Source organism: Nomascus leucogenys, chromosome 2, assembly GCF_006542625.1.
Source record: "Nomascus leucogenys isolate Asia chromosome 2, Asia_NLE_v1, whole genome shotgun sequence".
NCBI classification, from domain to species: Eukaryota; Metazoa; Chordata; class Mammalia; order Primates; family Hylobatidae; genus Nomascus; species Nomascus leucogenys.
In genome coordinates this window covers 81,514,082-81,539,721 of record NC_044382.1, presented here as the reverse complement: position 1 = coordinate 81,539,721, position 25,640 = coordinate 81,514,082, and the positions used below count along the sequence as shown (strand labels likewise).

General features: G+C 51.3%; 2 protein-coding genes across 3 annotated transcripts in view; one reads left to right on the top strand and one right to left on the bottom strand.

Moving 5' to 3' along the window:
• Nucleotides 1–2,614, top strand: part of PLK1 (polo like kinase 1) — a 13,492-nt gene extending 10,878 nt beyond the window's left edge. The window contains exons 7-10 of the mRNA XM_003261681.3: nt 889–966; nt 1,486–1,640; nt 1,742–1,924; nt 2,108–2,614. Coding sequence (XP_003261729.2) covers nt 889–966; nt 1,486–1,640; nt 1,742–1,924; nt 2,108–2,311 — 620 coding nt within the window. The 3' untranslated portion in view covers nt 2,312–2,614. The remainder of the gene's footprint in view (nt 1–888; nt 967–1,485; nt 1,641–1,741; nt 1,925–2,107) is intronic.
• On the bottom strand, nt 2,572–25,640 carry ERN2 (endoplasmic reticulum to nucleus signaling 2). 2 transcript variants are annotated; one of them, XM_030799679.1, is made up of 22 exons: nt 25,231–25,640; nt 23,056–23,161; nt 22,659–22,692; nt 22,315–22,387; nt 19,168–19,240; nt 18,914–19,021; nt 18,492–18,593; nt 17,045–17,309; nt 14,824–14,902; nt 14,590–14,737; nt 14,352–14,473; nt 13,239–13,394; nt 12,821–12,986; nt 8,155–8,239; nt 7,471–7,660; nt 7,293–7,392; nt 7,002–7,201; nt 4,427–4,574; nt 4,206–4,333; nt 3,542–3,665; nt 3,392–3,459; nt 2,606–3,306 (listed from the first exon to the last, which is right to left on the bottom strand). In XM_030799679.1, exons 1-22 carry the CDS (start codon nt 25,321–25,323, stop codon nt 3,094–3,096), a joined length of 2,781 nt encoding a protein of 926 aa, XP_030655539.1. In that variant the 5' UTR covers nt 25,324–25,640; the 3' UTR covers nt 2,606–3,093. The 2 variants fall into 2 exon arrangements, with proteins under 2 accessions (XP_030655542.1, XP_030655539.1); XM_030799682.1 differs by lacking the exon at nt 13,239–13,394 and having other exon boundaries at nt 2,572–3,306; nt 25,231–25,356.

The following is a 25,640-nucleotide window of genomic DNA, read 5'->3' as shown; positions in this document are numbered from 1 at the left end:
GCTTGCTGTAGCTTCTGCCTCCTTTTCTGATCTGTCTTTTACTCTAGCACCTCGATGTGCCACCTTCATATGCTGTTTCTTTTGCTCAGTAAGTTCCTATTGTTTCTTCAAGACCCTTGAAATAACAGACCCAGATGTACTGCAGCCTCAGGGCTTTCTCCCTGGTCCTGGCATGAAGGCACTTCTTCCAGACACCACATGACTCATGCTGTGGCCTCCTTCAAGTGTCTGCTCCAGTGTCAGCTCTGTGAGCATCTCCCTGGCCTCTCTGCTGGTGCTTCTCATCCCCTCACCCACTGCATAGTTCTCGATAACACTTCTCACCCAACATAGTCCAACATGTCCTTCTTTGTTTATTGGATTTAAAGTAAGGGGTTTGTTGCATGCACTGAACATAACATTTTGATGTGTTTGCAACTGGCTTCTGTCTTCACAGTTTCTTAATTACTCCAAACTGGAAAACTAGATGTCTCTGACTCTTACCATGATAGAAGTCACTGATATTTTGTCCATACTTAAATTGATTAGTCTTTGCCCCTACAACCACAGTGTAAGCTCCATGGAGGCTGGGGTTTTGTCTGTTGCTCACTGTACCTGCGACAGTGCCTGGCATGGTAGGCCTTCAGTAAATGGGTCAGTGGAATGAAGGAGTGAGTGGAACTTGGTGCACTGTGCTGAGACTTTCTCTGCAGACATGTCTGTGCTGCTGCTTGTCTGAGCCTGTTGGCAGCAGAGGCCCTGCTTTGCTCTTCTCTGGGGCCCTAAGCCTCTCAACTGAGCCCAGATGGGGTGCCCAGCAGGCTTCCCTTTTCCCTAGTGTGGGCCACATGTGTGGACCAGAGGAGAAGAGGCTGGTCCTGACCAATTGTCTGTCATTTTCTGTCTCAGAGGAGGCTGAGGATCCTGCCTGCATCCCCATCTTCTGGGTCAGCAAGTGGGTGGACTATTCGGACAAGTACGGCCTTGGTAGGTTTCTTCCAGAACAGGTGGGTGACTCAGGCACAGCCAGGTGACCTTTTCAGTTGTTACAGGCTCTGGCCTGTTTGAGCTCCCAGGTACTCTTCTCAGTGCCCTCCTGTCTCCATCCCCGGCTTCCCAGTTCCAGCTCCAGCTCCCAGTGCTCCCTGACTCCCCAGCTTTTTTTTTTTTTTTCCAGAGACAGGGTCCTGCTCTGTCGCCCAGGCTGGAGTGCAGTGGCACAATCATGGCTCACTGCAGCCTCAAACTCCCAGGCTCATGCCTGGCTGCGGGCTCAGCCTCCTAAGTAGCTGGGACTACAGGTGTGCACCATCACGCTCAGCTAATTTTTAAACTATTTTGTAGAGATGGGGTCTCATTACGTTGCCCAGGCTGGTCTCAAACTCCTGGGCACAAACAATCCTCAGCCTCCCAAAGTGCTGGAATCACAAGCACGTGCCACCACGCCTGGCCCCACCCCCCGCTTTCTATTCCCCCTTTCTGAGACCTCTCTCCACCGATCCCTAGGGTATCAGCTCTGTGATAACAGCGTGGGGGTGCTCTTCAATGACTCAACACGCCTCATCCTCTACAACGATGGTGACAGCCTGCAGTACATAGAGCGTGATGGCACTGAGTCCTACCTCACCGTGAGTTCCCATCCCAACTCCTTGATGAAGAAGGTGAGTGCCATCCGGCCCATGGGGCGTGGTGTTGCGGAAGTGGGACCTGTGTTGGAGGATCAGACTCTAATTCTGGAACCCCTCACCTACCTTTCATCCAGATCACCCTCCTTAAATATTTCCGCAATTACATGAGCGAGCACTTGCTGAAGGCAGGTGCCAACATCACGCCGCGCGAAGGTGATGAGCTCGCCCGGCTGCCCTACTTGCGGACCTGGTTCCGCACCCGCAGCGCCATCATCCTGCACCTCAGCAACGGCAGCGTGCAGATCAACTTCTTCCAGGTGAGCTGGAGGTCACCAGGGGCAGGAGAGAGCTGGGGTAGGCTCTACGTGCCTGGCAGTGGCCCATGTGAGTTGAGCGTGGAGTGAGCAGCTCAGGTACCTATAACCTGTTGTGTCTTCCCTCTACTCCCTAACATACACTGGCCTCTGGGATGGCCAATCCCTACCCCTCTTCTCTTGCAGGATCACACCAAACTCATCTTGTGCCCACTGATGGCAGCCGTGACCTACATCGACGAGAAGCGGGACTTCCGCACATACCGCCTGAGTCTCCTGGAGGAGTACGGCTGCTGTAAGGAGCTGGCCAGCCGGCTCCGCTACGCCCGCACTATGGTGGACAAGCTGCTGAGCTCACGCTCGGCCAGCAACCGTCTCAAGGCCTCCTAATAGCCGCCCTCCCCTCCGGACTGGTGCCCTCCTCACTCCCACCTGCATCTGGGGCCCATACTGGTTGGCTCCCACGGTGCCACGTCTGCAGTGTGCTCCCCAGCCCCGGTGGCTGGGCAGAGCTGCATCATCCTTGCAGGTGGGGGTTGCTATATAAGTTATTTTTGTACATGTTCGGGTGTGGGTTCTACAGCCTTGTCCCCTCCCCCTCAACCCCACCATATGAATTGTACAGAATATATCTATTGAGTTCGGAACTATCCTTTCCTTGGCTTTATACACATTAAACAGATGTGAATCTTCTTTTTCTTATATTTCCTGAGGGGTGCCAGGGCCTGGGATCCAGGGAACATCTCTGCTTCAGCCCCAGGCTGCCCAGCCTCTGCCAGTCTTGTGGGGGCAAGGGGGTGACAGTGTCTCTCTGTGGACCAGGCTGGAGTGCAGTGGCATGATCCTGGCTCACTGCAGCCTCGAACTCCTGGGCTCAAGTGATCTCCCACCTCAGCCTCCCAAGCAGCTGGGACTACAGGCATGCGCCACCATGCCTGGCTAATTTTTCAAATTCTTTGTAGAGATGGGGTCTTGCCATGTTGGGCAGGCTGGTCTCGAACTCCTGACCTCAAGTGATCCTCTCACCTCAGCCTCCCAAAATGCTGGGATTACAGGTGTGAGCCACTGCACCCAGCCTGGCAGTCTTTTCTGATTCTGATTCTGAGGCCAGCCACAGGCTCAGCTCTTCAGCCAGCCAGCATGGAGACCATCTGTGTGGCTTCCAGCCCACCTCACCTCCCTGCGGCCCCAGGGCATGGCCTTCTGGCCTCTGAGTCTGGCGGGTAGTAGGGCAGGAAGAGGCTCTCAGAGGCACAGCTCCTCATGGCTTGGTGCGTGTGGAGGAGCAGTCGTGGGAAACGGTTTGTGAAGTACTGGACGAAGCCATCAGGGACTTGGCCGAGTGCCTGTCGCACCTCAACTGGGAGCTCCCTGTAGTGGTGCTTCTGTGGGTAGGTAGAGCAGAGAACCCTGGCTCAGCTGCAGCCAGGCCTCCCCAAGACCCAGGCCCACCCAGGCCCCAACACATACCTTGTTCCTTACAGCACGCAGCAGGTCTCGCACTGATGTCCCCTTATAGGACCGGAACTTTCTCAGGTCTGTGGACAGGGAATTCAGTGGCAAAAGCATCCCTGCTGGGCTCCCCTCCACCGCCCAGGCCCACCTGAGTGTGGCCTCTACCTATCTGCAGTGGCATGGAGATGTGCTCGTGCCAGTTGTCCCGGACCACTGCGCAGCCTCCTGCCTCCAGTGCCCTCACCAGGGGCTCTTGCTCGGACTCCTTCTCCAGCCAGTCACTGACGTCCTGGGGCCCAGAGAGCTCCTGAGCCTTGTGACCAAGGCCAGAGGCCACATAGCCAGGAGTGTGTTGTCTTACTTAGGAGAGTGGTTTAGGATGACCTGACAAGGATCATTGTCTCTGGGGGCATGAAGCTTCTCTATGCCACGTCTCTGTTATTTACCACCAACCTGTGAGCTTGGTACTGCTGTCCCCATTCTACAAATAAGCAAACTGCAGTTCAGAGGCACGAAGTCTCTTGCTCAAGTTCACACAAATGCAGTGGGCTATTGGCACAGCATGAGTGATGACTCAGGTGGAAAGGAATGGGCTATATTCCCATACAAAGGGCAGCTGGGGCTGGCAAAGCTGGCAGTGAGTGGACCAAAGAGTGCCAAGATGGTGGAGTTTAGGAGTCCAGCCTGGCTCCCAGTTTAGGGAAAAAGCCAGGCTGCCAGGACCAGGTAGCTCTTCCTGTTTTCCCTCAGCCAATCTAATATCCCATTTCTTATTGCCCAGGACCCAAACTTAGGACTTTGGGGGCCATTCCCAAGCTTTCCTTCTGACCTGGAAGAATTGGAGTTGCTTGGCTCTGCTCCAAAAGAAGGGGTGGGCCAGCACCTGGGGGGCAGAGGGGCGTGGCTGCGGCAGCGGGCTCAACATGGCTCCAACGAGGTCCCGGGCAACCACCTTGTCTGGAGGATGGAAGAGGAGGAGGAGAGTCTGCTTCAGGCCTGCCTAGTGTCTTGCCCTTCCTCCCTTCTCTGCCCTGCCCAGGGCTCCCTCACCGTGGACCTCTTCCTCCAGGTGAGCCAGACAGGGAGCCCCTGTGAGGATGTTTGCCTGGCGATAAAGACTGTCTCCAAAGGGGTGGCTGCCACCAGAAAGCACGTAGTAGAACACGCAGCCTGCAGAGAAGATGTCCACAGCGCTGGTCTGGGGCCAGAGAGATGGGTGTGAGAAGGAAATCTGCTTCCAAGGAAGTCGGCCTGGCTAAATTCTCCCATGGGCTGATAGAGCAGCCAGGGGTTTGGCTCAGACTGGAACTCAAGATGCTTCCCGGGCAGCATCTCCTTGGCTCTAGAGCCCTCCCATTTACACCACTATAGTGGGCCGATGGTTTTCATCCAAAACCTTTGCCCCTACTGAGCTAGTTCAGGTTTCCAAGCTTCATTCCTGCAGGGTGTAGGCAGGTTACATAAGTGGGTGCCACACATGAGGCAATAAAGCAATCAGGAGGACTGTGGTGACCTGGCATGGGTTCTGTCTGCAGGGGCAGCTGGTCCTTAGCTCCAACTGGTTGTCACCAGGGGACTCTCCAGGGTGGCAGAGCTGATTTTGGTTTTTTTGAGTTGGAGCCTTGCTCATGTTGCCCAGGCTGAGTGCAGTGGTGCAACCACAGCTCACTGTAACCTCAAACTCCTGGGCTCAAGCAATCTACCTCAGCCTGAGTAGCTAGGACTACAGGCATGTGCCACCATGCCTGACCAATTTTAAAATTGTTTGTAGAGGTGGGTCTTCTTATGTTACCCAGGCTGATCTTGAACTTTTGGCCTCAAGCAATTTTGATTTTTTTTTTTTTTAAAGAAAATCCAGAAACCCAAATTTTATGTAGAATTTCTCAAATGTTAAAATATTGGGCCAGGCAAGTGGCTGACACCTTGTAATCCCAGCACTTTGGGAGGCCGAGGTGGGAGGCTTGCCTGAGGCCAGGAGTTCAAGACCAGCGTGGGCAACATGGTGAGACCCTGCCGCTACAAAAAAATACAAAAATTAGCTGGGTGCCATGTTGTGTGCCTGTAGTCCCAGCTACTTGGGAGGCTGAGGTGAGAGGATCCCTTGAGCCCAGGAGTTTAAGGCTGCAGTGAGCTGTGATGGTATCGCTGTACTCCATGACAGAGCAAGACCCTGTTTCAAAAATATACATATATAGGGCCAAGCACAGTGGCTCACGCCTATAATCCCAGTACTTTGGGAGGCCAAGGTAGGTGAATCATCTGAGGGTTGGGAGTTTGAGAGCAGCCTGGCCAACATGGCATAAACCCCATCTCTGCTACAAATACAAAAATCAACGGCATGGTGGCACTTGCCTATAGTCCCAGCTACTAGGGAGGCTGAGGCAGGAGAATCGCTTGAACCTAGGAGGCGGAAGTTGCAGTGAGCTGAGATCACACCACTGCACTCCAGCTTGGGCAACAAGAGCGAAACTCCATCTCAAAAAAAAAAAAAAAATATATATATATATATACATATTGGCCACTAATTTAAAAATAAACTGTATCGTCTCATGACATCATACATTCAGTCCTTGAGCCCAGGTCACCACTTTGAGCTTTCTCTCAACTTTAGGAGTGGGGGCGGCCTTCCCCGGTGACTGTCCTTTTGTGTGATTAGCATCCATTTCTCTGGCTTCAACTTCCGCCCACACACTGTGACTCAAAATCCATAATTCTGGGGTCCCAAACGCAAGTGTCTCTGTGTGGGTCAGATGCTGCTCTGTGTATCAACTAATTAGCTCATCTGATGCCCTCCAAAACCTTCGACATCAGTGGTTCTCAAACTTGGCTCCACATAAAAATGACCCAGGCAATTAGGTCAAAATCACTGGGTGTGGGGCCTGGGGTGTTGTTTGTTTTTTGTTTTTTGAGAGAGAGAGTCTCACTCTGTTGTCCAGGCTAGAGTGTAGTAGGGTGATCTTGACTCTCTGGAACTTCCACCTCCCAGGCTCAAGCGATCCTCCCGCCTCAGCCTCCCAAGTAGCTGGGACCACAGATGCACACACCCACACCGGCTAAATTGTGTGTGCTTTTGATAGAGACGAGGTCTCCCTAGGTTGCCCAGGCTGGTCTCGAACTCCTGAGCTCAAGCAATCCACCTGCCTCGGCCTCTCAAAGTGCTGGGATTACAGGCATGAGCCACCGCACCCGGCAATGGGCATCCTTTTTTTAAGTTGCGCAGTAGTTGTGAAGCACAGTGAAGATTACAAACCATTTTCTAGCTCAGGGTTTCCCAACCTCAGCACCACTGGCATTTTGTTAGTTCTTTGTGTTGGGTGCTGTCCTGTCCTGTAAGACATTTAGCAGCATTTCCAGCAGATGCCAGTAGCCCCTCCCTCCCACGTCATGACAGTCAAAAATGTCTCCAGACATTGCCTAATGTCCCCTGGGTGGCAAAACAGTCCCTGATACTGCTGTAGAAGGAGGGACAAATCATCCCTTCTTTAAGAAGAGACAAGCTTGGAGGAACAGCTCAAAGTCACACAGCAAGTGTCATGGAGTCTCCTCAGGAGGGGTACTGGGACAGGGACGGATTCCTGCAGCCTGGGGCAGCTGTGTGCCTGGAGGACTTGGTGGATAGACTCACAGGACTGTCTGGTGGCAGGAGCTGCAGAAGCTCGGGCGCCATCCAGCCTTCCGTGCCGGGGATGCCGGAGTGGAGGCTGAAGCTACAGCGGCCAGCAGGCAGCTTCTTGCAGAGGCCGAAGTCTGAGAGCACCACCCTGCCCAGGCCCTGGCTGTCAGGCCCGGTGATGAGAATATTGCCTGGCTTCAGGTCCCGGTGCACTGTGGGAGGGGGGCAGAAAGAAAGCCGGTTGCTGAGGGCAGAAGGCAGGGGCTAAGAACAGGGAGCGGGAGGCAGGGGCAGTTCGGGTACCTATGTGTAAAGAGTGCAGGTGGGCCAGGCCAGACATCAGCTGCTGCAGCACCACCTCGGGCTCCAGGCCCCCGCGATCCAGGTCCGGGTTTTCTACGTACTGAGCAGCAGCAAGGGCCAAAAAGCATCACTCTCCAGCCCAGACCTTCCCACCCACCCTCCCTGAACCACAACTCACCTCCTGCAAGGAGGCCCGGCAGAGCTCCAGGGCAATGTAGTGGAACTGGGGTCCCCGCTCGGTGCAGAAGTAGCGGAGCACGTTGGGGTGCCTGTCAGACTCCTGCAGCAGTTGAACTTCCCGCCGAACCAGGCCAAAGCACTCGCGGAGGAGCCGCTTGACAGCCACTGCCCGTCCCTCAAACTGTCCCCTGGAAAGTGGGCGATGGCGGGGGCAGGGGGGCATTCAGGGAAAGCAGATAAAGGGCCGGACATGGTGGCTCACATCTGTAATCCTAGCACTTTGGGAGGCCAAGGCGGGAGGATCACTTGAGGTCAGGAGTTCCAGACCAGCCTGGCCAACATGGTGAAACCCCCATCTCTACTAAAAAAAAAAAATAAAAATTAGCCGAGCGTGGTGATACACACCTGTAATCCCAGCTACTGGGAAGGCTGAGGCCTGGAATTGCTTGAACCTGGGAAGCGGAGGTTGCAGTGCGCTGAGATTGCACCACTGCCCTCCAGCCTGGGCAACAGAGCAAGACTCAAAAAAATGAAAACAGATAAAGGAAAGAGCAGGACTGGCGAGTGAGGGATCAACCTGTACCCACCTGGGGGAGTCTTTGAAAGAATGTCTCTCCAGGGGACAGTGCCCACGAGGGCTGTGAGTGCCATGTCCCCAGCTTGGCTCCTGGCTGCCACTCACCGGAAAACGAAAGTCCCGCCTGCCCCGCGGCCCAGCACGTCCTTGGGATTGAAGGAAATCTTCCCCACTACGGTGAGTTGCTCAGCTGGGGGAGAGGAGGGTGGTGACTCAGGGAGCCTTTGCCCACCTTTGCCGGCCACTGGCCCAGTCCAGACTCACCTTGACCTTTTCTGGGCCTCCACCCTCCCATGCTCAGCCTGGTGCAGTGGGTAAGAGCAAGGGCCCAGGTGCCAGACTGTCTGGGTCCGATGCCTGGTGCTGCCACTGATTCTTTGTCTACTTAGGCAAATTCCTCACTTCTGTGCCCTCAGTATTCTCATCTGTAGAGTGGGGAGCTAAAGTTAAAGAGCCCACACAATATTATTGTGAGGATTAAATGGATATATGGAAAGAACGGGTGGAGGTGATGTTTGCTATATTATCCTCTTTTATTTCTCTCCCTCTTTCAGCATCTTCTGCACAGGTTTGTTTTGTTTTGTTTTGTTTTCCCTTTACATCCTCTGCCATTCTGCCCACCTCCACCAGTTGTAACTGAATCCTTTTAGTTGACACTGAATCAGCTTCAACTTCAAGGGAAGGTGAGTTCTGGCAGTTGGAAGAGTGATGAGAGTGAGTGTAGCCACAGAAAAAAGACTGGACTGGACAGAAGCAGGGGGCATTGGATGCTAACCTGCCCAGAGTTAGTTCCAGGGCAGCAGGGATCCCCCTAGAGGCCTCGGTTTCCCATTAGGATGGGTGGGGTTGGCTCAGGTAGGCAAAGATCTGTAGGTTGGGACAGTTACTGCCCTTCCCTTTGGGCAGCCTGTGACAGATGTCTCACTCTGGCCCTGGCAAATCTGGGCAGGCTGTGTCCTGCTCAGCTCCAATGGGCACTATTCATATAGCAAAACGTATATGGCACCCTAGAGTTGCACAGTGCAGTGGTCCTGAGAACACTCTACTTTATAAGAGTTTTTAGCTTCAGTTTTACAATCAGCTCTAGGAAGAGTAAATGAAAATCAGCATTAGGGCTGGGCACCATGGCTCACACCTGTAATCCCAGCACTTTGGGAGGCTGGGAAAGGTGAATCACTTGAGTTCGAGACCCGCCTGGGCAACATGATGAAACCCCATCTTTACAAAAAAAAAAAAAAAAAATTAGCCAGGCACGGTGTTGTGTGCCTGTCGTCCAGCTACTCGGGAAGCTGAGGCGGGAGGATTGGCTTGAGCCTGGGAAGCAGAGGTTGCAGTGAGCTGAGATCACGCCACTACATTTCAGCCTGAGTGACACAGCAAGACCCTCTCTCAATAATAATAATAATAATAATAGTAAAATCAGCATTAGGGATCAGTGAGAAAACACCAAGTTGTACCTTAGAATTCCTCTGTATTATTTGCTTAGAGTTCACACTCATCTGTCAGCAAGATGCAGGCAGCACCTTTGGTATACACTGGGCTTTCTGGAGTAGATGGGCTTAGGCAGGGCCTTGCTGGAAGCACATCACCCACACATAGGAAAAACAGGCAGATCAGAGAGCAGGGACAGAGCTGCTTGAACAAACCCTGCTCATCTGTCTGCAGGTGACAGTCACCCTTCTGGGCTCTCTTCGTGTTACTGGCTCTGCTGGACTGAGGCTCTTGTGTGTCTGCTCTCAGTGCTCTCGGCATGGAGTAAACACTTGCTTAGAGTTTCCTGGATTAGATGTTCAGAAGCACCCTCGAAGAGAGAGGCCAGACTTAAGGCCACAAAGGCCTTCAATGCAGATATAATAAGCTGGGGAGGCTCAGTTTGCACACACAGATATTTGCCATCACTTTGCTCAGCCTTTTGCATAATTATAATGGAGAGGCAGCAAATGTGGGAGTTTTTGTCGTCGTTGTTGTTGTTTTAGAAACAGGGGTTCACCCTGTCACCCAGGCTAGAGTGCACTGGCGTGATCATAGCTCACTGTAACCTCGAACTCCTAGGCTCAAGCAATCCTGCTGCCTCAGCCCCCCAAGCAGCTGGATTACAGGCATGTGCCTCCATGCCTGGCTAATCTTTTTGTATTTTTAGTTTTTGTAGAGATGGGGCTTCACTATGTTGCCCAGGCTGGGCTCAAGCAATCCTCCCTCCTCGGCCTCCCAAGTTCAATTCTAAAGTAATCAAAAGTTGTCGTGTCAGGGAGAAAGGGCATACAGTCAGAATTACCTCTGGAAATCCTGAATACACATGATGGACTTTGCTGCTTCTTCTACACAGGATGGGGAACGCTTACAGTCAGTCACATTCTTTCACAGGTATTTGCCGGGTATTGTTCAAACAGGGGCACCATCCCACAGAAATTAGGGCACTTGCTGGAGCCAGCCACATGCATTTGGGCCCCTGTGCTGCCACTTATTAGCTTTGTGAACCAGGGGGTAAGGATAGGAGTTGTCACTAGACCTTTCTGTCTTAGTTTCCTCTTCCATAAAAGGAGAATTCTATAATAACATTCGCCTCACAGGAATGTTATCTCATGAGTTAATGCATTCAAAGGATTCAGAACAGTGCCTGGTATAGCCTGGTATACAGTAAGCACTATAGAAATGTTATCTCTGGTTCAGGCTGGATTGCATCCACTTGTTATTGAATACATGATGCAGCCAGAGGTCCTGAGGGAGGCCCAGCCGAGCACATGTAGATGAATTTGTGTAAGTTTTTGTTTTTGTTTCTTTGTGGGTTTTTTGTTTTGTTTTGTTTTGAGGTGGAGTCTTGCTCTGTTGCCCAGGCTGGAGGGCAGTGGCGCAATCTTGGCTCACTGCAACCTCTGCCTCTTGGGTTCAAGCAATTCTTGTACCTCAGCCACCTCCCAGTAGCTGGAACTACAGGCACCCACCACCACACCAGGCTCATTTCTGTATTTTTAGTAGAGATGTGGTTTCACCATGTTAGCCAGGCTGGTCTCAAACCCCTGACCTCAAGTGATCCCCCTGCCTCGGCCTCCCAAAGTGCTGGGATTACAGGCATGAGCCACTGTGCCTGGCCAAATTTATTCAAGTTAAATGAAAGTTGGCTGTGACTCCACTGTAGTTTTGTGAACCATAAAACAGTCCATGAGGACTTTGACAAGAATGACCCTGGGAAAAGATGGAGTCCTGGTTGTCCAGGTAAAGATGAGCCAGACTCAACTCGAGTCAGAAGGTCCAGGGAGATGGGCATTTTGGGGTACAGTGGGGTGAGTATTACTTGGACCCACCCAGGGCCAGTAAAATGACAAAAACTACAACAGCTCAGGGCTCAGGAAATCCTGCTGCAGGGCCCTTTAAAAGAGCTGACCCCTGAGGAAGGGGAGCTGTTTTCCTCTGGGCTAAGGCACAGTGACCACAGAGGCAGACATTGTGAACAGCACTGGAGTATCAAGCCACGTGTGGCGTAGACTTCCGCCTGAGAAGGTGATGGCAGGGTGGGGCTGAGGTATGAGGAAGTGGCTTGAGCAGTGACTAGAAGGTGCCAGCACAAGTTCACAAAGACAACCAAAAACATGAGCCCAGCCCAGAGCCAATCAAGCAGAAGTAGCCTGGACTGATTGGTAAAGGCATGCAAGAAGCCCCTGGAACATTCCAGATGCCAGAGGAACCTTGAAAGTTTCACAGCTCACTGCAGCCTCGACCTTCTGGACCCAAGCGATCCTCTTGCCTTAGCCTCCTGAGTAGCTGGGACTACAGGTTCACACCACCACACCCGGCAAATTGTTTGTATTATTTGTAGAGACGGGGTCTCCCTATGTTGCCCAGGCTGGTCTCGAACACCTGGCCTTAAGCAATCCCCACCTTGGCCTCTGAAAGTTCTGGGATTACCAGTGTGAGCCACCGTGCCCAACCTAAAAGGGCTTTAGTCTTTACAGGACTAAATTGAGAAAAAATAAGAAAAGTGCTTAAAAAATAAAAGGTGCTAAATTGTACAAAGGTCATTTACTATTATTGTTTCCAAATATAACATCATTTTAACATGAATATTAATATTACCTAAGTATTATTTAATAATAATGATTGTGACTTCTCATGATGAGATGATGTAATGAGCTGGATGTTATTATTCCCGTTTGACAAATGAAAAAACTGAGCTCAAAAGAGGTAAACAGAGAGCAGCCTTAGGTCTATACCCAGTTTTATCTACACCCAGGTTCCTTGAAAATAATAATACAATAATGAGCTGGGCATGGTGACTCATGCCTGTAATGCCAGCACTTTGGGAGGCTGAGGTGGGAGGATCGCTAGAGGACATCAGTTCAAGATCAGCCTGGGCAACATAGCGAGACCCAATCTCTGCAAAAAAAACAAAAAAACAAAAAAACAAACAAAAAAAACTTTAAAATTAGCTGGGCATGGTGGTTTATGCCTATAGTCACAGCTACTTGAGAGGCTAAGGAGGGAGGATTTCTTGAGCCTAGGAGCTTGAGGCTGCAGTGAGCTACGATTGTGTCACTGCACTCCAGCCTGGGCAACAGAGCAAGATCCTGTCTCCAAAAAAATAATGATGAAAAAATGACAGCAGACACTCCTAGAGTGCTCAATTACACAGCAGACTCTACTCAAAACACTCTTCTTAATTCATGTAGACCTAACCACCCCACTATAGTGGCTTTTAATAAACCAGCTTTGCAGTTAAATCTGCCCCTTGCTTTTCTCTCTTCCTGACTGCCCTCTCTTGTTCACTCAAGCTCACCTTCAGGGTCGTCGAGTGGCTGGGCTTGCTTCGAGGGACTTTGAAGCCTCTTCTGGCTCCTCTGGGTGGCCCCTGAGTTCAGAGACTGGGCATTCTGGGAGATGTGAGCAGAGTCTGCAGATGCCAGGGGGGTCTCCTGCTGCTTCTCCACCACCTGTGGCTGCTGCTGTAACATGACAGCCTAAGAGAGCTCTGTCCTGGCCACGCCCTGCCCCGTGATGGGCCCAGTATCTGTGACTGAGATGGCCTCACCAGGCAGCATGAACTTACAGAGCAAGATCGCAGGGCCTGGGGAGCTGCTGGGAAGGAGGCAGGGGGCAAAGTCAGAGCCAGATAGAGGGAGAGAGTTGCTGAGTGGCCTCAGACAGGAGGAGCAGCATCCCCCCAGATAGACCTGAGGTCAGGGCGGTGGGCCTACCTGCCTCATCACAAAGAGAATCCACCCTCCCAGGAGGACAGCAGTGAGGCTAGCTGCCAGCAGGTCTTGGGGTCCCAGCCCCAGATAGGAGTCTGGAGCTTTTTCTTCTGGATGCAGCTCGGAGTCCCAAAGTTTCTCTCGGCTCAGGCTCAATAGCTGGGGATAAAGCGCCCTTCACTTTTAGCACCTCCTTCCACCGGGGAACTCCTAACCTTTCTTCATCACCCAGCACAGGGCTGGGCTTAGCTGAAGGGGCAGTGAGTAGTCTGTGTATGGTGGGAAACGTGGCACTCTCCACAGTGCTGAAACATCATGTTGCCCAGAATGGCTTTCTAAACCTACCCAATGACCAGCATTTCATGGGATGTCACTAAAAAATACAGGTACTCTTGGAATGTCACTAAAAATATAGATATCCACCTCCAGAGATCCTAAACGTGTTAACTCTGGAGCGGGCTCCCAGGTGATTCTGATGAGCAACTGGATTTGAGAATTATTGTTCTAGGCCATGGCTGTTCCTTCTAACCTTGAGCTACTTACTAGTGATTTTGGTCCAAACATCTCCCAGGAGCACATGCTTTTATAGTTTTTGTTTTCAATGAATATTTTACAATTTTTACACTGAAGAAGAATAAAGAAAATGTGACCTACGTTTCATGATTTAAATAGTCAACGTCTTTTTTTTTTTTTTTTTTAAGAGACAGGGTCTCGAGCGATCCTCCCACCTCAGCCTCCTGAGTAGCTGGGACTACAGGTGCACACCACCATTCTCCACTAATTTTTTAATTTTTTTTTGTAGAGATGGGATCTTGCTATATTACCCAGGCTGGTCTCAAACTCCTGACCTCAAGCCATCCGTCCTCCCACACTGACCTCCCAAAGTGCTGAGAATATAAGCATGAATCACCATGCCCAGCCACTTTTTGACACTTCTAACGTGTTTCTGGCAGTAACAACAACAACAACAAAAAGTTTGTCTTCTGGGAAATTGTGTGAGGTCAACTGACCCACCCCCGATTGTTATTCTTAGCAGCCTGAGGAAGAAATCCAAGGGCTATTCCCCCATCTGCTGGGGCCTCCCTACCCCCCACCCTCTGCCCTTCCAGCACTGACCTCCAAGAAGAAGGCTGGGGCCTGGGTATTCTCTGGAGGTCTTGTTTCTGCAGTTCCACTCCCCGGGGTGGGATGGACCCTCAGCATGGTTGTGTGCAGGACTGGGGGTAGCTTGTGGTGTCCTAAGGTGGGGGGCAAAAGTCATCAGGCTGAAGGGGACCTTAGCTTTCCAGCTCAGAAGCTGAGCTCACAGGTTCTTTATCTTCATCTACTCCCAATTTGAGCCAGAGGATCTCACCAATGAGCAGCCACTGGCTTGGGAGGGCCACACTGCCTGAGGGGTATCTAACAGCAGTGCTGGGTGAGCCCTCTCGCTCTCCTGAGACTTGGAGTGTCACCTCATCTGTGGTGGGGCCATCTGTGGGGGCCAGGGTCAGTCCACGAGGCTACAGCAGAAGATGGAGAGACATGAGTGAGGGAGGTTCTTCTCCCGTTCATCCTCTTTCCAGCCCACTCAGAGACCACTTCTTACCACCAGGGCCACTCCTGTGTGGACCAGTGCTTTAGAGACATAGAAGCCAGTTTCATCCTTCCCCACATACAGGGTCATCCTAGCGAGAGAGAAGAAAAAGAAGAGAAGAATGAATGCTGGTGATGGGTAGTTTCAGTTATCAAGGTACTCATGCCCTTGTATATTTCCCTCTCACATTGACTCAGCTTAGCCATGAGACTTGCTTTCATCAATTAGGCAACAGCAAATGTGACATAAGTAGAGGCTCGAAAAGTGCTTGTGCCTTCAGGCTTCCTTATGCATTTTTCTTTAGACCCTGAGACCACCATGGGAGAAAACCCAGGCTAGCCTGCTGGGGTGTGAGAGACCTCTTTAATCCCCCATAGGCCAAACAGTCCATCAACTATGAGGTAGGTGAGTGAGGCCATCCTAGATTCTCCAGACTCAACCAAGCCATGAGCAGACTGCAGAAAAACCACCCACCCCAGCTGACCCACAGAATCTTGAAAAATAATAAATTGTTGTTTTTTAAATTCTCTGTTTTGGGGCAATTTGTTATGAAGCTAAAGCTAGCTGATACATGTTCTATAGTCATGATTTCAAATCTATGTCTAACCCAGACCTCTTTCAAGAGCTCAATTTTCTAAATATAAATTCATTACATTATTCTTTACTTCTTCCTCCTTCTTCTCCCCCACCTCCTCTAGTGTTCCCTGCCTCTGAAAATGACAGTACCCATGTGCGTCTAGGAACCTAAGCATGATCTTTGACTCCTTGCTCACAATCATCAAACTCCCTAGTCATCAAATTTTTACTGGTTCTTCCTTCTAATATATCTTACACTCCACTTATTTTCCTCTCTCTAGTTTCTGCTCTAGTATAAAGTATCTTCATTTCTTGCCTGAACAAATCAATATTCCATGAATGGTCCACTTCTTTCCATATACCATTCTAAGATATTCTTTCTAAAATGAAAATACGATCAAATCACTTCCTTCCTTAAAACTCTCCAGTGACTTTTTAACTTTAGGAGAAAATGTCCAAGCCCTTTAAATGATCCTACAAGATTTCTTCTTAGCTTATAATCTCAGACTCTACTCCTTTCTCAGGTCTGTATTTCAGTCTTATTTAATTTTTTCCTGTTCCCTGAATTCTGTGCTCTCTCATCTCTCTCATTTCCTATTCATTTTTTAGGTTTCAATTTAGATGTTCCTTCCTCCAGGAAGCTTTCCATGACTGCCTCCTGTCCCCAGTCTTGATGTGGGTATTCTTCCTATACATTCCCATGGCGTCTTATACTACTCTTATCTCATCCTTTATCATATCAGGTTGCAATAGTCTCTTTACATGTCTGTCTCTCCCATTAGACTCGGGTTCCTGAGGCAGGAACAATGGCTGGGTTATTTGCTATTGTACTCCCAGACTCTAGTGAGACTGGCACACAGTAAGTGCTCAATTAATATTTGCAGAATGAATTGAATGAATAGATGATCCCTGATTTCCCCAAGCTGTCCACTCGTTTCTCAAGATGGGGACACTAAGGTGTTAGATGCAATAAAGTTGTTATTTAAAGTATTTAACAATTCATAAGGCACAGCACCTACCAACCAGAACAGGTTAAGACCTAGAGTCCCCTTCTGATATGGTTTGGCTGTGTCCCCACCAAAATCTCATCTTGAATTTCCATGTGTTGTGGGAGGGACCTGGTGGGAGGTAACTGAATCATGAGGGCTTTCCCATGCTGTTCTCATGATAGTGAATAAGTCTCACAAGATCTGATGGTTTTATAAGGGGGAGTTTCCCTGCACAAGCTCCTCTCTTTGCCTGCCACCATCCACGTAAGATGTGACTTGCTCCTCCTTGCTTTCTGTCATGATTGTGAGGCTTCCCCAGCCATGTGGAACTGAAAGTCCAATTAAACCTCTTTCTTTTGTAAATTGCCCAGCCTTGGGTATGTCTTTATCAGCAGCATGAAACAGACTAATACACCCTCCTAGGCCAGATCTTACCCTATGAGTTGCTGAACAGTGGGGGCTATCCAGGGGGTTCTGGGGACACTTGGAGGGTAGCACAGGACACTGGTTATTTACCAACCAGTTGGGTAAGTAACCAATTTGAAATGTTTTGACCCCTGGTTCAGCGGTACTGGTGTGTCACAGCTGAACATCTCGCCTGGCCATCAGACCCAGGTTGCAACACTCCCACATGGCTCCCTCCCTGGGCCCCAGGCACGAACACCTACAGCAGCTGGGTGTCCAAGGCAGAGAAGAGGGTGGCTGTGTCCTGGGGGCCTGAGGCAGGCAGTCGGATGTGGCCCCAGCGGAGGGCAAGGAAATGCAGAGTGTCTCGAGCCAGTGTGAGATGCGGCAGCTGGCGCAGGCCGTCCTGGTGCCAGGTGTAGACGCCCATCACAGGCACGCCCAGGTCCTGTGTCCACAGCACCGTCCCGCTTCCTGGGTCCACAGTGAGCAGAAGGCCCATCCCACAGGACGCCAGGTGGCTCATGTCTGCCGAGAAAGGTGGCTGGGGAGATGTGGTTGGAAGCTCTCCTAAGAGGGTCCAAGGGTGGGCCCTCTGGGTGAGGGGTCACTCTGGTGTGTGGAGATCACATGGAGGGTTATCAGGCCATGAGAAGGTTCATTGGAGTTCATGGAGTCACTTTGAAAATGAGGCGATCAGTCAGGGTCATTCAAAGGTGACTCAGATGTGTGGGAGTCAGTTTGGGTCACTTAGGATGGTGGGGTATTGCTCATGGTCAACATATGGTCACCTAGGATGGGTCAATCAGGGTGGCCTGGAGGCATTTGGGCCACCTGGGAGTCACTTAGAGTGTGAGAGGGGTCAGTTGGGGCGAGTAGGTGACCTCACCTCTGCTGAGGTGACCTGTGTAGGGTCTCATGCAGAATGATGGAATCAGGGCTTGAGGGGGCCTTGGGGCACCTGTAAGGTCACTCAGGCAGTTGGGTGTCAGTCATAATAGCAAGGGGGTGGGCCAGGTGTGGTGGCTTATGCTCGAAATCCCAACACTTTGGGAAGCCAAGGCAGGAGGATTACTTAAGCCCAGGAGTTTGAGACCAGCCTGGGCAACATAGCAAGACCCCATCTCTAAAAAAAAATTAAAAGATGAGCCAGGCTTGGTGGTGCACACCTGCAGTCCCAGCTATTCAGGAGGCTGAGGATAGAGGATCACTTGAGCCCAGGAGTTGGAGGCTATGGTAAGCTGTGATCACAGTACTGCACTCCAGTCTGGGTGACAGAGTGAGACCCCATCTTACAAAAAATGGTGGGGAGTGGTCAGGGTCACCTGGGGAGTCAGTCTATGGAAGAGGCCACTGAGGGTCAGCTTTCAGGGGTTATATATAGGGGTCAGTTAGGACACGCAGAGATTGCTCAGGGGCTCTTTGGGGTCACTCTGGATGTGGGAAGTCATCCAGGGTTACCCGGTTGGGGCCACTTGTAGTATAGAAGAGTTAGGAGGTTGAGGGATTGGCCAGGGTTCAGGAGGGTCAGTCTGGGTGTCGAGGGAGTCACTTGGGGTCAGCCATCAGGGGTGTGCCATTTAGTATATGGGGACCCTGGGGAGGTCAATTGGGTCAAAATGTGGCTGGGAATTGGTCATGGATGCTGTTCAGGGTTCCCTGGGTTGGGGACCTTGCTCCAAGATGGGACCAGAGAAAGGTGGAACTCACATTTCCCAGGTGAGCCATCCATGGGGGGCGCTGAGTAGCGGCGGTAGGTGGTGTTCCAGCGCAGGGCTGGGTCTCTTGGGTCATGCATGGTGACCGTATACTCTGGGGATCCCAGAAGCAAGATTACTGGGAACGTTCATGTGATGCTCCCTCCAACCCCAGGGGCCATTTATCTTGTAGGAGTGGGGGTTTCCTGAGCACACAGCCTAGAGACCTGGAAGCCTGTGAACATCACAGTGGCAGACTGGAGCTGTCTTGTTTACAGCTCTATCCCTGGCTGCTAGTTCAGTGCTCTGTAGAATGTTTGTTGATGACTAACAGACTGACTGTCCTGAACTCAACTTGGTTAGCCACAGCCAGATCTCAGCAGAGCAAAAGGGGAGGCTGCCCAGCGCTTGAGTAACAGCTGGGGCCCGACTCACGTGTTCGGCCGATGTAGAGGCGGGGGGTGGAGGGACCTTCTGTGGTCGGTGTCATCTGGGTCTCCCCTGACTCAGGGTCCACCACAAACCAGGCATCCTGCTTCCGGCCTGTGGAGGTGGAAAGTGTGTTAGCTCTCTAGTTGGCATGGGAAGAGGTGTGGCCCTGCCACTCTTGTGCCTAATTAGCCTGTCACGACTTAGATCCCTGCCTCTGCTGGCTGAAACTGGACCCCACAGGCTGGAGAGATGCTCACCTGTGTAGAAGACCCCATCGGAGCTGCGGCAGGGAGAGGCATGAACCAGCTCAGGGATGGTGAATGGCAGTTTCTAGGAGAGGGAAAATTTCCAGGAAGGAGTAAGAGCAGAAACACACAGTGCTCACTGTGCCAGGTGAGCCCATTTCCATAGCAACCAATTAACAGGTATTACTATCATTTCCACTTTTTAGGTAAGGAAACCGGGGCTTGGAGAGGCCATGTAACTTGGCTAATGTCACACGGCTACTAAATGGCAGAGCCTGGCCTTGAACCCAGGCAGTCAGGCTCCAGAGCCAGCACACTGAATCATTTTGCTACACAGCCTCTGGAGGAAATGCAGAAACTCCCACACCCAGTGTCAAGGTACCACAAGAGCCACTTGCTCCTGGCCTGGCCTGACCTCCTCCTCAAAAACTTGCACTGGGGCGGGCATGGTGGCTCATGCCTGTACTCCCAGCACATTGGGAGGCTGAGGCAGGAGGATCGCTTGAGCCCAGGAATTCAAGACCAGTGTGGGCAACACAGTGAGACCTCGTCTCTTGCTGAGCATGGTGGCGTATGCCTGTAGTCCCAGCTACTTGTGAGGCTGAGGCAGGAGGATCGCTTAAGCCCAAGAGTTCAAGGCTGCAGTGAGCTATGATTGTGCCACTGCACTCCAGCCGAGGCGATAGAGTGAGACTCTGTCTCTAAACAAAATAAAATGAAGCGAACAAACAAACAAAAAAACCCGCACACACATCAAGTGGGGAGTTTAATTCCAAAAATCCAAAACAACTCACATGAATACTTCAAAACTGTCAACAGCCATGAGAGACTCACAGAAGTGAAGGAGTTGTTCTAGAATAAAGGAGACCATGGCCTGATGCTGGCTAGGAGTGGAGCTCCATCCTCCACCCTTCTCTACTCTGCTTTCTCCCCAAAGCTGGACTTGTCTGGGTTATGTCTGTGGGCACCATGTGCTCTGGCTTCCTGCTGGATTTGAATAATGGGGACAGGGTGAGATCAGAGTATGCCCTGCTGTCCTTGTTACAAAGTCCTCACGGGCTGGTTGTGTCCCTCCACCAAAGCCCTGAGGTCCCATCTGGTGGTGCTTTCAGGACAGCTCTCTCTCCAGCTCCAGGCTGTGGTAGCTGCTCCCTCCCCAGCCTCCAGAATTAGGGCTGATAATGTCACCCCACTGTCACAACCCAAATATTACTGCGTGATATGCTTTGGATTTGTGTCCCCACACAAATCACTTGTTGAATTGCAATCCCAAATATTAGAGGTAGGGCCTGGTGGGAGGTGATTGGATGGTGGGGCCAGATTGGTGCTTTTCTTTCTTTCTTTCTTTCTTTTTTTTTTTTTGTAGACATGGTATCACTCTGTTGTCCAGGCTGGAGTGCAGTGGTGTGATCTTGGCTCGCTGCAACCTCTGACTCCCGGGTACAAACGATTCTTCTGCCTCAGCCTCCCAAGCAGTTGGGACTGCAGGCATGTGCCACCACACCTGGCTAATTTTTGTATTTTTTGGTAGAGACGGGGTTTCACCATGTTGGCCAGACTGGTTTCAAACTCCTAACATCAGGTGATCTGCCTACCTCGGCCTCCCAAAGTGCTGGGATTACAGGCATAAGCCACTGTGCCCAGCCGGTGCTGTTCTTGTAATAGAGTTCTCACGAGATCTGGTTGTTTAAAAGTGGGTGGTACCTCCTCCCTTTCTCTCTCTTGCTCCTGCTCTGTGCATGTAAGACGTTCCTGCTTCCCCTTTGTGCCTTCTGCCATGATTGTACGTTTCCTGGGCTCTCTCCAGAAGCAGAAGCTACTACACTTCTTGTACAGCCTGTAGAACCATGAGTCCATGAAACCTCCTTTCTTATAAGTTACCCAGTCTCAGGTATTTTTTTATTATAGCAATGCAAGAATGAACTAATATACTGCACTATCCCTTGTGGTTTCCTATACTCTGCTCACACTTTTGACAAAATGTCCTCAAACTATTCTATTTGAGTATGCCATGTGTTTGCAGCTGAGACCTTGCCTGATTCACACACGAAAATTTCTTATCACTTCACTTTCCTAAATCATATACTTAAGACTTTTCTAGCAGGCTTCCCCAACATGGTTAGAATTCTGACAAATAACTGGGTGTGGTGGTGTGCACTTGTAGTTCCAGCTACTCAGGATACTGAGGTGCAAGGATTGCTTGAGGCCAGGAGTTCGAGGCTGCAGTGAGCCTTGTGATTGTACCACTGCACTCCAGCCTGGACACATAATGAGACCCTGTCTTTAAAAAATTTGTTTAAATTAAAAAAAAGGAATTCTGACAAAGCACATTCCACCCCATTCAGAGTCCTGATGTGGAAGATTGCAAAAAATGGCCACAGATTGCTTTTCATCTTGTGTTCATGTCTGTGTCTGTGTCCCTTCACACGGTGAGTTTTCGGCTCCTTCCATAAAGAGATGGAATCTGTTTTTTCACCACTGGATTCTCAGCTTGGCCATGTGACCTGCTTTGGCTTATGAGCCATTAGCAAATGTGACACAAACAGAAGCTTGAAAAGTGCTAATGTATTGCTGCTTTGGGGTCCCTTGTTGATACCATGTGAACAAGCCTAGGCTTGCCTGCTAGGACTAAGAGACACATGGCCCAGCCACCCCTGCCAAAAGCCAACCAACAACCAACCAACTTTCAGAAACAGAGCCATCCAGCTGACTAGCAGCTGACCACACATGCATGAACAAGCTCAGTCAAGACCAGCAGAAGAACCACTGTGCTGAACCCAGCCTAAATTGTCATCTCACCAAATTCTGAGTTGAATAAATTTAAGTGATGTTTTAGTTTTAAGCTCTTGAGTTTTGGGTTGATTTTTATTTAGCAAAAGCTAACTGGTATATACATTTCTCTTTAAAGCCCTCAGAGTCCTGGAGAAGCCCCTGGGATACCTCCAGCTTGATAGTCAGATTGCCCTGCAGACACAGCCAGACCTCCCCTTACCACCCTTTCAACAGGTCCCTCAGACAGCCTTCTCACAATGTGCTGAGTCCTGACTTACATCCTCTGCAGCACAGGAGATACTGACCATACTGCCTCTCCACCTCTCGGTGCTCCAGCTGACGAAAGCCCTGGCCCTCACCCATTCCTGAACACCATGGGATACAGACCATTAATCCCTGTTGTTTTTGGGTCCCCAAGATGTACAGGCTGCCATCAGCTGGGTCAGAGAGAAAGGCCATTCTGTGGAGCAGAGAGGAACAAGGAGACCAGTGGGTGCTTGTCTCTTGGTTTCGTGAAGGTCCCAAATTCCCTCCAACTTCTCAGCTAGTAGGAGCCTGTTCTTGTAGAAGACATCTTGGGGCTCCAAGACCCTCCCCCATATCACATCCAGAGCCAATTCTCTTGCCTTACTTCCAACATGTCCCCACCCCACACACAAACTCTCTCCAGACAACTATAAGTCCCCCATCTCCCAGCTGCCTCCTCCTTAAAAGGCTCCAGGTTCACTTACTCTGTGACGTACATTGGTCCTTGGATGACGGGATCTGCAGGGGCAGGGACACAGAGCATGAGCAGCTCCCTCTAGACTCCACTGAAAAGCACAGCTCATACTCACTGAGCCATGGCATGAATGTAATGTCAAGCACTTGGCATGAATGTAATGCCATCTTCCCCAAAACTCTGTCAGATAGGGTCATATCCTTTGCCCCATTTTACAGATGAGGATGTTGAGGATCAGAGAGGTAAAGCGAGTTTCTCAAGGCCACACAGCTGGTAAGCAGTGAAGCTGCCTGTAGATACCAGCTTATTGGATTCTAGAGCCCATGTTCTTATTCTCTATGCCACAGTGACTCCCCCTTCACCAATCTATGGGCCCAAGGAGGGAGGAGGGACCACTTCTTGCTCACCATCCCTCAGAGTCCACTTCAGGTCCCCTGTCTGCTTGCTCAGTGCGTGGAGACTTCCATCCAAGGTGGACACCAGCAGGAGGCTCTCTGGCCTGAGAGTATGAACCTGCGAGGGGGTAGAGACAAAGTCAGCTCTCTGAGGGGTCTGGGACCACCCTTTGCTCCTGTCCCAAGCAGGGCTGGCCATGACTCCCCTTCCCCCAGATGGGGATGCAGCAGGGGAGGAAGGGTGATTGGGGAACATGCTGCTGTCTCCTATCATCTCTTTGACCCTAGAGAGGGGTTATAGTGGGAGCTGGGGGGTTGTGAGGGGAGGTTTTGGCTCCCAATGTATCTAAATTCCCAATTCCTTACCTCCTTCCTCAATTCATTCTGGTTTTCCAAAGAAGACTAAATGCCTTTACAAAATGACTTCATTGTTTTGTTTCTTTTTGTTAGTGTTCATGTTGTTTTAATATAAGACAGGGTCTTGCTTTATTGCCCAGGCTGGAATGAAGTGGCACAGTCATAGCTCACTGTAGCCTCAAACCCCCGGGCTCAGCTGATCCTCACACTTCAGCCTCCCAAGTAGTTGGGACTACAGGTGTGTGCCATCACACCTGGCTAATTTTTGTATTTTTTTGTAGAGATGGGGTCTTGCTATGTTGTCTAGGCTGGTCTGGAACTCCTGGTCTCAAGCAATCCTCCTGCCTCAGCCTCCCAGAGTATTGGGATTACAAGCATGAGCCACTGCACCCATTCTAAGACTGGTATTATTAGTTTTCCCATTCTACAGGGGAGGGAGACTGAGGCTCAGGAAAGTTAGGTCATTGGTTAGGTCATTGGCATAAAGCCACAGAGATAATAAGTGGCAAAACTAAGGACTTGAGTTGCCATCCCTCTGATTCCTAGGCCTGGCCTCTTTTTCCTCTGCCACAATGTCTACCTCTTTTGGGATGCCCCTTTCTGCCTCCCCAAACCAGCCCAGCTGGTTTTGGTGCCAGGCTCCAGTAAGTCCCCTGACCCAAGGCTAGGGGGTGCCCGTGGGAGGGGGGGCTGGAGCCACCCGTACTTACATCTGGCGCTCCTGGGCTCACTCACCTGCTCCAGTCCCTCCTTGAGCAAACAGGGTGAGGCTGAGCTCCCAGCAGGAGGCCTAACATCCGGGTGGCCCAGCCGCACCCCTACAAAGGCCACATCCTGCTTCAGGACCCTCGGGTTTGGGGCTGAGCCACTGGTATTGAGTGGAGGGTCAGGAAATTATCTGCTAGCCCCTGTTTCGTTCTGGGCTTCAATTTTGTCATCTGCAGCATGGCAGGAGGGAGAATGGTCTGGAGAAGAGGCTGCAGATTGGTTGCCCAGAAATGAATTTTGTTTGACCATCTAGTGCTTAAAAATTGTTCAATTAGCTGCCAATTTTTTAAAAAAATTGGATGATTTCTGCAAAAAACCAAGATTTCAAATTTTTCTCATTTCTAATTTTTCTGGAGACACCCGATCTGGCCACACGGGGCTTGCATTCTTAGCTGGCAACCATGAGGTGGACCCATGAGGTGGAAGCGGGGAATGAGAGGTGCCTAACTCTACCTGATCGCTTTTGCCCCATGGGGGCTCCAGGCGGGACACCTGGATTCTTAGGCCAGGCGACTTTTGCCTCCTGGCTGCATTTCTGTAAGACTCTCCTACTCCTGGCCCCGTGGGAGCAGATACTGACACTCCCAGCTCATTTATCCCATAGGTTCTGAACTTGGGGTGCAGCCATGGGTAAGGGGACCCCATTGTAAAGCCTCTGAAATTGCAAAACTGGGCGTGCAGGCGCATTTCTCAGCAGAGGGCCCTGAAGTCAATAATATTTTCAAAGGAAGCCAGGATCCACAGAAGTTTTAAGAGGCTTGGCTTTCGTGCCCGGGTGTCCCCTCCCCCAGACTACACGTCTCGCTGCAGAAGAGGCGGTGGGGGGCTCGGTCTGCTCTTGCCTTTCCACGCTGGCAGATCTACCCAGCTAGGTATTTGTTGGGGGCAACTGGCGGCTCCCCAAACCCAGGAGGCTTTTACTCGGTCGGGGCCGAGTTGGGACCACCCAGGCGTGAGGGAGGGAGAGGTGCCCCCGTGGCCCCGCCGCGCCCTCGCCCCAAGCGCGACCCCGCCCCCTGCACCCCGCGACCCAACTTTGGGGACTTGGCGTCGGTCTCTCACCTGTGGACTCAGCGTCCCGAGCAGCAGCGCCGCGAAGTGGAGCTGGAGCCCCAGCCGGGGCCACGGCCTCGACCCCCTGGCCGCGCTCGCCATAGCGCCTGGGCAGCTGCACGGCTGGCCAGGTCCTTCGGTGCCTCCAAGGGAGCGCTCGGTCCCCGCCCGACCCGGAGAAGACTCCGCCCCTGGCTGGGCCTGTAACCCCAGCCTGGAGTCCTCGCGGATCCCCGCTCGCCCTTCTCATCACACTCCCAGCCGCATCCTCGCGTCCCAGGCACCCCACCAAACACGGTGGGGCGCTTTCCCGGGAGAGGGGTTTTACTGAGCCCACTTACGGAGAACTTACCACGTGCCGAGGACCGTGCGGGTTCATCATCAGCTCCTGGAGTCCTCACTGCACCGCAGGTACAAGC